At 48.8% G+C, this 13685-nt stretch overlaps 2 protein-coding genes across 2 annotated transcripts in view; both read right to left on the bottom strand.

Annotated features, from left to right (window-relative positions):
* Positions 1 to 287, bottom strand: part of Hnf4a (hepatocyte nuclear factor 4 alpha) — a 54241-nt gene extending 53954 nt beyond the window's left edge. The window contains exon 1 of the mRNA XM_046433756.2: positions 183 to 287. Coding sequence (XP_046289712.1) covers positions 183 to 231 — 49 coding nt within the window. The 5' untranslated portion in view covers positions 232 to 287. The remainder of the gene's footprint in view (positions 1 to 182) is intronic.
* A 5673-nt stretch (positions 288 to 5960) lies between these two features.
* On the bottom strand, positions 5961 to 13685 carry R3hdml (R3H domain containing like). The gene is made up of 5 exons (XM_046433083.2): positions 13425 to 13685; positions 10298 to 10416; positions 8974 to 9106; positions 7494 to 7609; positions 5961 to 6284 (listed from the first exon to the last, which is right to left on the bottom strand). The coding sequence occupies exons 1-5, from the start codon at positions 13683 to 13685 to the stop codon at positions 6152 to 6154; spliced, it is 762 nt and encodes a 253-aa protein (XP_046289039.1). The 3' UTR covers positions 5961 to 6151.

The raw sequence follows: 13685 nt of genomic DNA, 5'->3' as shown, positions 1-13685 counted from the left end.
CAAGCCAGGCGCCAACTCCACGGCTCCTGCGCCAACTCCGTGGCTCCCGCCACTCTAGAAGAGCCCTAGGAGGACCTTCACTTTGTCAGAAACACATCGGAGGGTGATCTACGGCCTTCAAAACCTTATCACAGTCCCACCCTGTCCAGTCCTCCCCAGCCCCAGCCGCTGGCCCCACTCACCATAAGTGCTGTCCACGGGAGCCCCGAGGGGCGTATTCACACTGACCATGGCCTAGTGTAGCCAGCTGGACACTCGGGGGGCATGGAGGAGCGGGGGTACCCCCACACGGCAGCAGCGCGGTCACCAGGCTCCCGTCCACCAGGAAGGCAGTGAGCACAGCCAGCTGCTACCACCCGGTTATCTTATTGATTCTTCTAATCACCCAAGGTGGGTGGATACGTTAAAGAGTAACCAGTCACTTAGGGAACCTGTGGCTGGGGACTGTCGCTATCGCCATGGCAACGGCGACCTGGCCAGACCTGAGGTCCACTCAGGCCCCAGACCTGCACTCTGGGGGTAGGAGCTCCTGGGGCCAGAAGTAAGGGGGTCAGTCCTCAACTTGAGGGAAGGAACTGGGCAAGAGGGCCCTGAGGTGAGAGTCCAGGTTGGGTGGAGTTTTATGGCTCCAAACTGTGGGCGTGGCGTGATGCAGGAGACGGGGAGGCTGCGGGAGAGGAGAGAAGGGGGAAGCGCTGAGTTTAATGTGTCTTGCTGGGTGCTGGGTGCTGGGGGCTGCACGCAGGCCCTGCCCTGCCTCACTAGACATGGAGATGAGGAGTTGAGCCTGAGAAGGTGCTCTTGGTGTCTCAGGGCGGGTGCAGAGAATTGCTAGGAGACAACCCTTGGGCTCCCATTCTTCTGGCAGGTTTATTGGGAACCATCCATCCCAGGCCCTGTACTAGACTCTGGTGGCATGGCCATGAGCAAGCAGATGTCATTCCTGCACCTCCAAACCTGGACCCAGGCGGCCAATTGCTGCTGAGACCAAACCAAGGAGGGATGGCCCGTCAGCAGCTCATGATCGCTGACGGGGAAGGGCCCTTCCACTCCCAGAACTCCCACCGGGTTTCCCTGCTCCTCCATCTGTCTCCCTCTCTACCTCCAGGTCAGACCTCGCTCTCCTCAACACTTTTCCACTTCAATCCACTTGACCTTCCTTGTAGAGAAAACAGAAGCCTAAACCAGACCTCCCAGAGCCTCACTGGCAAAGGCAACAGTTCACCTGGGTCCGTCCACTTCCCTCACCTCCTTCCTCAGGGGCGCACCTGTGTCTGCAGCCCTGATCCCCACTCCTAACACCTGGGCTCTCGGTCTCCTTCTCAGCTTGGCTCAAGCCATCTTCCTCTTACCTGAGTTCGTGAAAGGCCTCTTGTCCACTCCCAGCATCTTCTCTGGCCCTCCCCAAATTTGTTCTCTATTGATGAGGTCAGATCTTTCTTATGCAGTGAAAACTCCATCATGTCATTCTAGGGCTAGAATCCCCACCTGCTGGGCCATTGCCCTTGACTGAGGTTCCAAGATTGTGGATGGCCCCCACCTCCCTCCCGAGGGTGAGTCATCTCACTCTCTTCCCCCAACACCCAGGAGATCTTTTCATCCCTGGAATTGCTGGGCACCCTCTCCCCAGCCCTCCACCCACACGGGCCCTCTCTTCCCCAGAGCCTGACAAGCTTCTCTTCATCCAAAATCACGCCTCTCATGTTGATAATGGAGCAAAGTTATGCATAGGTGAACATGAGCGGTGCACAGGAACTCTCTGCACTTCCTCCCCATTTTGCTGTGAACAAAAACTGTTCTAAAAGGAATACATTTGGGTCTGGGGATGGGGCTTAGTGGTAGCACGTTGCCTGGCATGCATGAGGCACTGTTTGATTCTCAGCACCGAATACAAATAAATAAAATAAAGGTCCATCAACAACTTTAAAATATTTTTTAAAAAGAAAAGAAAAAGAAATACAGTCTGTTTAAAAATAAGTCCCTCTGCAGGAAGACCCACCAGACCATCCATTCTAGTTTAGACTGTGTTCTTATCTTACAATTCCCTGTTCTGGTGCTCTATATGTTTAATAAGGATTATAATGCCTTCCACTGTTGTCGTGCATTTAAAAAATAATAATAAAATCAATAATAAGTAAATAAATAAATGCATCATATTAAAAAACAAATAAAATAATTCCCTGTTCTTCTCCTGGGTAGCATTTCAGTTCCAATAAAGCATTTATGTTCATCTTCCGTTTACTGCCTGGCAGCCCCTGTTGGAGAACTGGACTGTTACTGATCTCAGGGATCAGCAAACCTTTTCTGCAAGGGACCATGTAGTAGATGTCTTGGACTCTGAGAGCCACACAGTGTCTGTGTCAACTCCTCCTCTCTGCCACTGAAGCACCAAGGGAGCTGTGGGCAGCAAGGCCAAGAAGCACAGCTACACTTCAACAAAAAACATCATTTACAGAATGGGCCTGATTTGGCTATGGGCTGTTGTTTGCCCACCCCTCGTGTATATTAAGGGCCACTATGCTCAGAGCTGAGGGTTGGGGGTACTGGGGATTGAACTCAAGGGAGCTTTTTACCACTGAGCCACATCCCCAGTCCTTTCTATTTCTTATTTTGAGACAGGGTCTCACTGAGTTGCTTTGGACCTGCTCAGTTGCTGAGGCTGGCCTAAAACCTTCTGCCTCAACCTCCTGAGTCACTGCGCTTACAGGTGTGCACCACCATGCCTGGCCAGAGCTGAGACTTTCATTTAGTTATGTGCCAGGTGCACTTAAAGTGCTTTCTGTGTATTCATTTGTGCAATGTTTTGAATGACTTTATGAGGCAGAAACTATCAGTGTCCCCCTTTACAGATAAGCCTGAATCACTGAGACCACACGCAGCCACTAAGTACAATTTGTATGCAGGCAGTCTGGCTCCAGGGTCAACCCTCTTGCAGAATAGACTGTGTCAATGAGTGATCAGATGAGAGTGGCCATGAAGGTCTTCAAACACTTCAACATTTTGCAGAGGTTCAAATGTTATCTTTCTCTACACCAAGGTTTCCCCCTCCACTGGGAAAGCCCTGCAATAAGCCAGACTGGCAAGTCCTTTTCCCCTCTGTGGATCTGAGTCCGCAATGTCCAAGGCACAGCAGCATGAAAGAAGCCAACTTGCTCATTTCCTCTTTGTGTATTTAAAAACTTTTTTTTTCTTCTCCACACTGGGGATGGAAATCAGGGGCACTCTATCACTGAGCTACACCCCCAGTCCTTTTTATTTTTCATTATGAGACACATTCTCACCAAATTGCCCAGGCTGGCCTCAAACTTGTGATCCTCCTGTCTCAGCCTCCCAAGAAGCTGGCAGATTACAAGGAGTACTGTTGCTGAAAGCTTGGTCCTTGTCCCTGATGCCTATCCAATTAAGAGGACATGGTTTTTAGAAAAAGAAAAAAAGAAGGTTGGGCTGGGGATGTGGCTCAAGCAGTAGCGCGCTCTCCTGGCGGGCGTGCAGCCCGGGTTCGATCCTCAGCACCACATACAAAGATGTTGTGTCCGCCAAAAAAAAAAAAAAAAAAAAAACTAAAAAATAAATATTAAAATTCTCTCTAAAAAAAGAAAAAAAGAAGGTTTATTGCTTGGGTACTCCTCTCCCAAGGCTATGATTCCGCCCATCCTCAGGAATAGGGGGCTTTTATTAGAGGTGATTCAGAGATAGTGAGATTAGGGAGGAGAGATCAGAAAAGAGAAGATCAGGGGCTGGGGATGTGGCTCAAGCGGTAGCGTGCTCGCCTAGCATGCGTGCGGCCCGGGTTCGAGAATCGAGGGTTCGATCCTCGGCACCACATACCACATACAAATAGAGATGTTGTGTCTGCTGAAAACTAAAAAAAATAAATATAGTCACAGCATCAAGTGAACCTCTGTTACAGTACCACTGCACCCAGCTCCAGTCCTCCTTTGGCCCAGGCTCTTCCTAAAGGTGTATCAGAAATGGTGAATCCAGGAGATCATCTTGAATTCCAATGCTACAGTGCCTTTTTTTTTTTTTTGCTGAATTTGTCAAACGCCAAGGTGTCTCTTAGCTGAGGGGCAGGAGGATGGGGGCTTAAAACATGGCCTGTCTACCTCATAGGGAATAGAATCAGATGTAGCTTCTTGGGACTCAGTTTTTACATCTGTAAAATGGGGATCGGAACACTACCTGTCACTTAAAGTGGCTGTGATCATGCAATGGGATCAAGAGCCCAGGGGACTCCCATCCAAGCACTTCATAAATGCCAGGGACTGTCATTCTCCTTATCTGGGTACTCAGGACCCAGGACAACACAGGCCTTGGAAGCAGATGAGGCTCAATGTAAATCCCACTTCTGCTCCTTACTCGCTGTGTGAGTCTATTATGCCACTTACCCCAGAGGGTTCCCTGTCACTTACACCTCCAGAACATTTTGGGAAATTGATATAGAGTTGGAAAACCATTTTTCTCCCTTATGAGGGTCCATGTATATATTTTTAAATCTAGTATTTACTATCACCATTGTTTTTTAAAAGAAAGAACATTTTAAACTTCGCCCCTCCCAAGAAGAAGGACATTACCTGTGAATAATGAACCTGCAACATTGATTCCCTTATTCCAATCCTTTCCAGAATTTGAAAAACTGAGATTCACTCTAAGCCCCATTTTTCTCTTCTGCAAAATGGGGTGACATAGCTACCTACCCCAGCGCATGGATCTGACCTTTGCTAGTAGGTCCCTGGCTGTCAGCCCCTCCCCTGCTCTTCCTGTAGGCTGCTTCCCCTCCCGCCACTCCAACCCCTCCTACCCACTCGCCTTCCCTTGTCTTTTGATCCTCCTGGAAGCTCAGAGGTCGGAAAGGTCCACTGCCTCGGATCTCTAAGGACTTTACTACGGGGAGCGTCGGGGAGGGGTGGGTGGCGTATTCAGGTCCAGCCCTGGTAGGGATGATCAAGAGGGAAGAAAACACGCTCCATCCAGGTCAATGTAGGGCCTGTGCAGAAAGGGTCTATTTTCCGTCCCTGAGCCTGTTCAGGGCTGGGCCCAGCTGGAGGACAAGGCCTGAGGGAGGAGATTTTACTATCTTTGGAGACAAAAGGGCCTTTGTGTGCTGTGATCTCTGGGTGGGATGGGTGCGGAGAGGGAAATGGTTTATTGGAATGAGAATGAGATTGTAGGGGAGAAAAAGAGACTCCAGAGGCGGAGGCTGGAAAGGAAAAACAGGGCAGAGCCCACAAAGAGGGACGAGGCTGAGACAGAGACACAGAGAAAGGACAGGCCCAGAAAGAGAGCTCCGGGCCAGCTGTGGCTTCTGCTTCTCAGTCCAGGAGACCTGAGGAGGGGGGAAGCCGAGCTCCAGCTTGGTATCCACCCTCTCTGAACCTCCCCATCTGACAAAGGGGGCTGGACCCTGTGGGCCTGGGGAGGGGGTGTCCATAAACTAATTTCATTGGTTTTCAAAATCTTGGACCCAAAACACACGTGGCACAGGGGGGAAGAGCAAACCCTCAAGACAGCCCAAGCTGCTGGCAAGGGATGAGCGAAGGTGGGTTTCAAGATAAAGATTGTCAAATAAGTGCCTTTCCTTGGGTGGACAGTCTTGGGTTGGAAGCCAGAGAGTCAAAATGAGCTAGTAGTTCTGTTCCACAGGGCCCCAGCTCTCTGAGATTCAAGTTCTAAAAGAGGGTCTCCCCTGAGACCTGAGAAAAGAAAGCTGTGACTGAAGAGAGGAGGAAGGCAAGAAGGTCCCTTTCTTCTGACATAGGCTGGACATTGAGCAAAGGGAATCTAGGAGGGAAAAGCCAGTTCTTCATTGGGGGGAACCCAATTCCTGTCCCTGTTCTTTTTTTTTTTGATTCCTTGCACATGTATGAATATATCCCAACAAATCTCACTTTTAGGTATAAAAATAAAGCACCGATTTTAAAAATTTAATGGAGACCAGTAGAGTTGAACAAGGGGGTTGGGGAGGGAGGAACTAGAGAATGAAATTGATCAAGTTGTGATGTGTGCATGTCTGAATATGTCACAATGAATGCCACTGTATAATTATAATGCACTAGCAAAAACATTTTGAAATAATTGTTCCTCCACACTGTCTTTGGGGGCAACCCTTGGAGGATGGGGCCCAGCTGGTGCCCCAGAGCCCCAGGAGAGTTCAGGTCCACAGGAGCCTGTTGGATTTGAGCCCAGAGAAGCACATGTTGCTATTGCAGCTGCCTTGGTAACTTGGGGGACAGGCGGAGCATGGCTTCCCCATCTTGTACGGAGCCTCACCGATCCAGTTGCCCCTGGAAGAGAAAATGTCCCAGGGAAGAAGGGTTAGGAGACAGGAGCTCATAGACTTCAAAACCTCAGCCCATCCACTGGGGCTCTCTGACCCTGGGCAAGTCTTCATATGCAAAGCCACCAGAAGGCCCTTCCCTCTTGGGGGTGCAGCAAGGATCAGATGGAGGGCTGTGAGCATGTGTGACAGGTGCTCACTTTGGTGCTGACTACACCCCTTGTGGCTTTGAAACTCACCTTTTTCTTTTTCCCAATGTTCTTCTCCCTGACCTTTTCCTCCTTGATCTGTTTTTCCCTAAACTTCTCCTTCCTGATCTCTCCTCCCTAATCTCATTTTCTCTGAATGACCTCTATAAAAGACCCCTGTTCCCGTAGATGGGCAAAATCATTGTCTTTGGGGCAGGACTCCTCTGTGCTTCTCCTTTGCTGGCAAAGCAGTAAACCTTCTTTTTCCTTTTTCTTAAAACCATGTCCTCATTACTGGATTGGCATCGGGGACAAGGCAACACATACAGGTCAGGGCATCAGGCCTGGCAAAGGAGAGTCCCTGCAAGCACTGATCTCCTTATTCCCCCATTTCCCCTGGAGGAAGCAGATCAGAGTTCTGGTCCTGGCTTCTGGTCTTGGTGACAGGCTGAGCCACCTCATTTCTTGAAACTTGATTTTATCCTCTGCATAAACTAAATCAACGAAATAGTGCCTGTTAAAATTATGTGAGAAAACCTTGTGGTTTAAGAACACTGTGCAGATGTGGCCACATAATTAGCCCTTGAGTGTAACTGGAGCATGGGGAGGAGGGGGTCTCTGCCTCTCCCAAGGGATTTTGAAACTTGGGTGAAGAAAAAGGATTATTACTATTTTGGGGGACAGGGTACCAATGATCGAACTCAGGGGCACTCGACCACTGAGCCACATCCTTAGCTCTATTTTGTATTTTATTTAGAGACAGGGTCTCACTGAGTTGCTTAGCACCTCGCCATTTCTGAGGCTGGCTTTGAACTCACGATCCTCCTGTCTCAGCCTTCTGAGCCGCTGGGATTACAGACATGCGCCAAGGCGCTCAGCAAGAAAAAAGATTATTAGTGGCCTCTCTGAAATACCAAACTTGTATGGGGTATGTAGAAAAGAGGAAGGGATACTGTGTATATCTTTCTCATCATTGAATTCTTAGGACCCCTCCTGTTCTGGAGCCCCCTTTTGGCATGGGCACTTACTTAATGGCGTAGTTGCAGACCAGGTACACCGCTTGATGCCAGGTGCTGCCCCAGACACTGATGCTGGCACAGGTATGGATGGCGCAGCCCAGCCGACTGGAGGATGCCCACACCATCTGAGGAGGCACAAAGACAAGGGATGCTGAGAGGGACTGGGTGGGGCCCAGGTTCCTTGGGGTGCATGGCCCTTGGGATTGAGTCCAGTGGGTGCATTAGGTAAGGTCTTCTTGGGGAGTTGGCCACATGTCCCAAGATAGAGGCAGGGTGGGGGGGGCTAGAGGCATTCAGACTATAATATAATGTTTCTCAAAATATTGTTTTACTACACCCAACCATAAGGAATAAATTTCATATTGTTATGCACACATACACACAATTGAAACAAAAGGTTTTGAACCAATGTTTAGTTTTATTGTGTGCAATATAAGCTAATATTTTCTACGTTGTTCTATTCATTTTATTTATTTATTTTCTCCTAGTGACCAACCTTTGAAAATCATTGATGTGTTTGTTAGAGATTCAAGACAAACTTTGGAATCAAATACACTTGGATTAGTATCCCAATATTGCCTGCTGTGTGACTTTGACTAAATCTCTTTATCTCTGTGTGCCTTGATTTCTTCATTAGTAAAGTGGAAGTAATAATGTGTCCTAGGAAGTTAGAAAGGACATTTGGGTTAGGTGTCATGTTGTAGAGGGTCTCAAAGTTAGGTTTTGAATTTAACTCCAAATGGGTCCCAGAGAGACGGACGGAGCTGAAAGAAGCCAACTGTCACATGGTAGGAAGCTTCTATTCTATTACAACAAATATAGCATTGTATCGTTCTGCCTAGTATCACAGTATTCAATATTATCTCTCAAAATGTTCCATAGTATTTGGAATATTTGGGGACATTTCCCTTTTTTGAAGATAGTAGGCACAAAGCAGAGCATGATGGCACACAACTGTAATCCCAGAGACTCAGGAGGCTGAGGCAGGAGGATCACAAGTTTGAGGTTAGCCTCGGCAACTTAATGGGGCCGTTTCAAAAAACAAAAGGGCTGGAGATGTAGCTGAGTGGTTGAGCACTTGCTTAGCAGACAACAGAGCCTTGATTTGATTTCTAGAACCAAGGGAGGGGGGGAGAGATATAGTGAGAATCTTAGAAAATGGAAAATTCGGGCTGGGGATGTGGCTCAAGCGGTAACTCCTCTTGCCTGGCATGCGCGGGGCGCTGGGTTCGATGCTCAGCACCACATAAAAATAAAATAAAGATGTTGTGTCCACCGAAAAACTAAAAAAAAAAAAAAAGAAGAAAGAAAATGGAAAATTCCCAAGACACTCAGAATAAAACAAGGTTCACCTCAATGCAACATGCACAGAACTTTCCAGAATCTCCAAAGGTCCCTGCTTGAATTCTCATTTCTGTTCCACCCATCCTTCTCCCTCTAGGTACCAGGGCTTGTTCTGTGTCTGCCCTGAGCCCTGAAGGAGGGGTACCTGGGTGTAGTGGGAGCAGACAGGGCCACTGCAGTGCCAGGGGCAATGCGGGGTACAGTCCTTTGGGGATGGAAACAAGAAATGCTGCTTCTCCTCTGACCAAGACTTCACGAGATCCACCACCGAGCGGTACCTGGGGAGGCCAAGAACATGGAGGAAGCTGCGGGGGAGAATGGAAAATTCACTGTACCGCCAACTGCCCAGGACTTGCTTGGTGACCTTGGGTGACTCACTTTGCTTCTCTTCCTGGTTTCCTCCTCTCTAAAATGGGAATGAGGACAGGAGCACTTACCTCACAGGTGTGTTCTGAAAGTCAGAGGGGGTAGGCTGTGTCGAGCCCTTCCCTGTAGCTGGCACATAGTAAGTGCTCAGTAAAGAGCTTGAACTTGTCATGGTCATGTAAAAGGCATCTCAGACAGAGGCACTTGCATTTTTAGGGAAGGAAAGGCTTGTTGGATCATCTGTGAGGCCTCTGAACTGTGAGATGGGGAGAAGGCAGACCTGGTGAGTCAACCCAAGAAACCCTGCAGTGGTAATTCACAATGGCCCATCTTTACCCCTGACTCCTTTTCCTCATGTGATGACCATGGGCAAGGGTGGGGTCAGGCAGGAAATTTTAGTGGCAGGAAGAGGGGACACGACCTTGGGACAGACTACACGCATTCTTGGCCCCTAAAGCCTGGGGTTGGCCCAGCAAGTGGATGACTTGGAAAAGGGCCTGGGAGCCCGCTGGGCTCCAGTGAAAGGCAGCCCTAAATCTGTCTTTCTCTGTCTGCTGGGGTCATGGCCAATCGGTAGGTGTGGGGCAGCACTGTTTTTCTAACGTTCATATTTGGCAAAGTAAGAACATGTCAATGGTGTGGCCCTCTCGTAAATGTCTTTGACATTTTACTGGCCTGTGAAATCTGCAAGTCAGGAAAGAGCCAAGCCCGGCCAACACCTTGGTTTGCAGACAGCACACTGAGGTTGGGACACGGAAATAACCTTCCCTGGGCTGCACAGATTAGAACTCACTCCCCAGACTCGGATTCAAGAGACGGAATGGGGGAGGCAAGTCAGGCTGGAGGAGTGGGTCTGTCTTTCTCAGACTTTGGGGGGCACCTGTGGACCTGGGGTGCCCCCTGCCAGGGCTCTCATCCCCCAACTCTCGGAAACAATCTAAGTGATTATTTGTTCACCCCTTTGTCATTGTCTGTCCTAACTAGAAGGCAGGCTCCCTGTGGGCAGGAGACTGCTCTGCCTCCTGTCAACGTAGTCCAGCACCTGGGACAGGGCCGGTGCTCAGTGTGTCCAAGGGAGGGAGGGAGGGACGAGATTGACTCACCGGCCAGAATGGATGGAGAGGTTCTGGCCCACATATCGCATCAGCGGTGAGGGCCCATGGGCCCAGGTGCATTGGGTAGCCCAGGCCTTGGCAGAACTGGCCAGTCGCTCATCCCATACCTGGGGAAGAAAGGCCATGAGCTCTTCTCACCCACCCCAGGAACGCGCCCAGTGCCTTGCTCCCCTGCGACAAACCCACTGGGCAGATTAGAAAAAGAAAGCCTCAAGGTCAACCCCGAGTCCACCACGGAGGTCCACCCCAGTCCCATGCCCTTTTCCCTTCACTGGGCCTCATGCTTGAGGCCTTTGACTCCGAGTGTGGTCGAGGTTATTGGTCTAGGCATTCGGTGGTCCCATGAGGGGACTGAGCCCAGGGTGAAGGGAAGATGGCTGATTTTAAAGGTATGATTATTCTATTTTTTTCCTCCTTTCCTTTCTTTAAAATGCAACACTGGGGATTGAACCCAGGGGTGTTATATATTTATTTTTTGAAGCAGGGTCTCATCAAGTTGTTGAGGCTGCTCCCAAATTTGTGATCCCCTTGTCTCAGCCTCCCAAGTCACTGAGACGACAGGTGTGCACCACAATGTCTGGCACATATTCTATTTTCTAAACATATTTATGTTAACATAAAAATTTTAGTTCAGGGCTAGGGATGTGGCTTGATGGTACAGCATTTGACTAGCATGCATGAGGCCCAGGTTCAATGCATGCAAAAAAGAAACAATTATGTTTACCTCAAAAGCGTTTTTTAATATGCAAGAACAGGGCTGGGGATATAGCTCAGTTGGCAGAGTGCTTGCCTAGCATGCACAAGGCCCTGGGTTCAATCCCCAGCACCACCAAAAAAAAAAAAAAAAGTGAACATATATTTATAGACACATACACTGTGTGTGTGTGTGTGTGTGTATTATTTTTCTTTTTCTTTCTTTTTTTTTTTTTTTTTTTTTTTTGACAAATGGCAGCCTGCCAGACTCTTTGGCACCTCACCCTCTTCACTTGACAAAATAAGTTATCTTTGTGATTTTTTTTTTTTTTTTTTGGTACCAGGATTGAACTAGGGCACTCGAACACTGAGCCACATCCCCAGCCCTATTTTGTATTTTATCTAGAGTCTCACTGAGTTGCTTTGCCCCTCACTTTTTGCTGAGACTGGTTTTGAACTCGTGATCCTCCTGTCTCAGCCTCCCAAGCTGCTGGGATTACAGGCATGCGCCATCAGGCCTGGTTATTTTTGTGAGGATTCCACATCAGTGCCTATCAAATACTTTCCTCATCCTTCTGAACAGCTTTATAATTTTCCAACGTATTAATTCCCCAAGTTTTACAGCCAGAAAATGTTTCACTCTACCACTAAGTTATACTCCCAGGCTGGGAGTATAACTTAGTGGTAGAGCACCAGCCTAACATGTATGTGGCCCTGAGTTCCATCCCCAGCACCACAAAGAAAAAAAATCAACAAAAGAATGAATGAGTAAATAAAATAAAATGCTAGTTCCCTTCCAACTCTGAGTCTTTGGGATTCTCTGGGATCTTATTTGTTCACTCAGCAAATATTGAACAATATTTCTGGGCACTGAGGACTCACAGTGTAGCAAGGAAATGAGACATCAAACAACACATGAGTCATTTTGATCCTGGTGTGTAAGAGAATGTGGAGCCAGACAGACTTTCTTGGGGGCTGTGCAGGAAAGAGCTCCTGTGGGGCTTGTCTCACTTCCCATCTTGTAGGGAAAACAGAGGAAAGAGGTGAGTTGAAGGAACACACTCGCTGACCCTCCCTGAGGTCCTTGGGGAGATAATCTGGACTTCTCTGTTCCACGCCAGATGCAATAATTAAACACCAGTTGGGGTGAGTGTCACACACACACTGCTGCTCAATAAATGTGTCATTTGTTTGAAAAGAGGAGGGCTTTCTATGTGTCCGTCCCTGTGTTAATAAATGAATGATTCAATGAACAAATAAGGACTCCCTCCCTCCTTGCTGCAGCTGCTGTTTCCGGGCTTCTATCCCCGCCCCTTTCCAACAATCACCTCCTGGTAACTGATATATATATATATATATATATATATATATATATATATATATATATATATATATATATGTATCTCACCAGGAGGTGACATATATCAGTGACCCCAGGCGGCTAAGTGATGCCCACTCATACATATATGTGTCTTGTTGATTTTTTTTCTCTAACCCTCCTCAAATGAATGCACCACAGGGAAGGAGCCTGGTCCCTCCTGAGCTCTCAGCATGGGGCCAACTCCCAGCAGAGCTGGTATAGAAATGGAGGGGCAAGCTACTCACCTGTAGGCTGAGAGGTGGACTGGCAACTCTTTCCCTGAAGAAATCCCTGTGGGCTGGGAGTCCTCTATCTCCAGCTCAGTTTGGGACAGTGGTGGTAGGGAGGAGTTGTGACAAGGAGCAAATTGTCCTCCACTCCGGGGGGTCTGACTTCTGGAGGACTGGGGTGAGAGACGTCAGCCCTGCCTCTTGGGACAAAAGATATCCCAGTCTCCTCCGCTAACCAGTGACTGGCTTTCCTCAGTCTGAGATCCCCAGGTGCCTGTCCCCACCGCTTCAAACCCTGTCTCTTTGGACTTTCTGGGAACAGTGATCCGGGTATATCAGGCAAACCCTCGGGCCAAGAGACAATAGCATTGGAAGCTCTGGCCACCCACCTCCTATAGGATCCTGGTGTGAGTCATGATTCTTAGGCAGGCTATTGAGGTAGGTTAAGACTGAAGCCTTAGCAGTAGGCACAGCTGGCTTAGAATCCTGGCTGGGTGACCTTAAGCAAATTAATTCTCTGAGTCTCAATTTTAAAATTTGGAAAGTGGAGACAAGATATCCTCTTGATGGAAGAGGGTCACCCCCAGTGCCTAGTGCACATAGGTGCTCTGTACATAGCATTCTTGTCCCCAGATTCACTGGAAGAGCTGGGCAATTGCCTCAGTTTCTTTATCTGTAAAATGGGCAAACTAATTCCTGCCCATTGTACAGGACATCCAGATACTGGCTAGTGGGTCCAGACTGGCTAGTCCTTCCAAGGCAGTCACTCCAAGTCACAAGGAGCAAGCTGGTGTTTGCTGGAAGGGGTGCTGGGTCAGGCACAGGGACTCACCATGTACTCCATGTTGGCTGCAGGTGGGTGCACGCTGGCCCGGATGTGGTTGTGATAATCCAATAAGGCACTCATGTCCCGGGCAGAGAGATGGCGCTTCCGGCGGTACCGGGGCACCCCAAGGCCACTCAGGGGTTGCACAGCCATGCCCTCAGGTCGGCCCAGGGATAAGGTGGCATTGGGCACCATTGAGGCATCCGCTGTCTGGCCTGCCCAGAGGAGCAGGCCTGCCAGGCCCACAGCGCTGGGCAGCAGGGGCAT

The sequence above is a fragment of the Marmota monax genome, unplaced genomic scaffold (assembly GCF_021218885.2).
Source record: "Marmota monax isolate L192 unplaced genomic scaffold, Marmota_monax_Labrador192_F-V1.1 WCK01_AAM20220418_F8-fsc00014, whole genome shotgun sequence".
Classification (NCBI taxonomy): domain Eukaryota; kingdom Metazoa; phylum Chordata; class Mammalia; order Rodentia; family Sciuridae; genus Marmota; species Marmota monax.
The sequence above is the reverse complement of the archived record's forward strand: the minus strand, read 5'-3'. Positions and strand labels throughout refer to the sequence as shown.

What these genes read in the sequence shown, in the direction of transcription:
- R3hdml (XM_046433083.2), bottom strand. Translation starts at nt 13,685, where the DNA reads ATGCCCCTGCTGCCCAGCGCTGTGGGCCTGGCAGGCCTGCTCCTCTGG. An exon ending in TCTGCTCCCACTACACCCAG is followed by an intron (nt 7,610 to 8,973) that starts GTACCCCTCCTT and finishes GTGCCTCCTCAG; the next exon opens with ATGGTGTGGGCATCCTCCAG. An exon ending in GTCTGCAACTACGCCATTAA is followed by an intron (nt 6,285 to 7,493) that starts GTAAGTGCCCAT and finishes TTTCTCTTCCAG; the next exon opens with GGGCAACTGGATCGGTGAGG.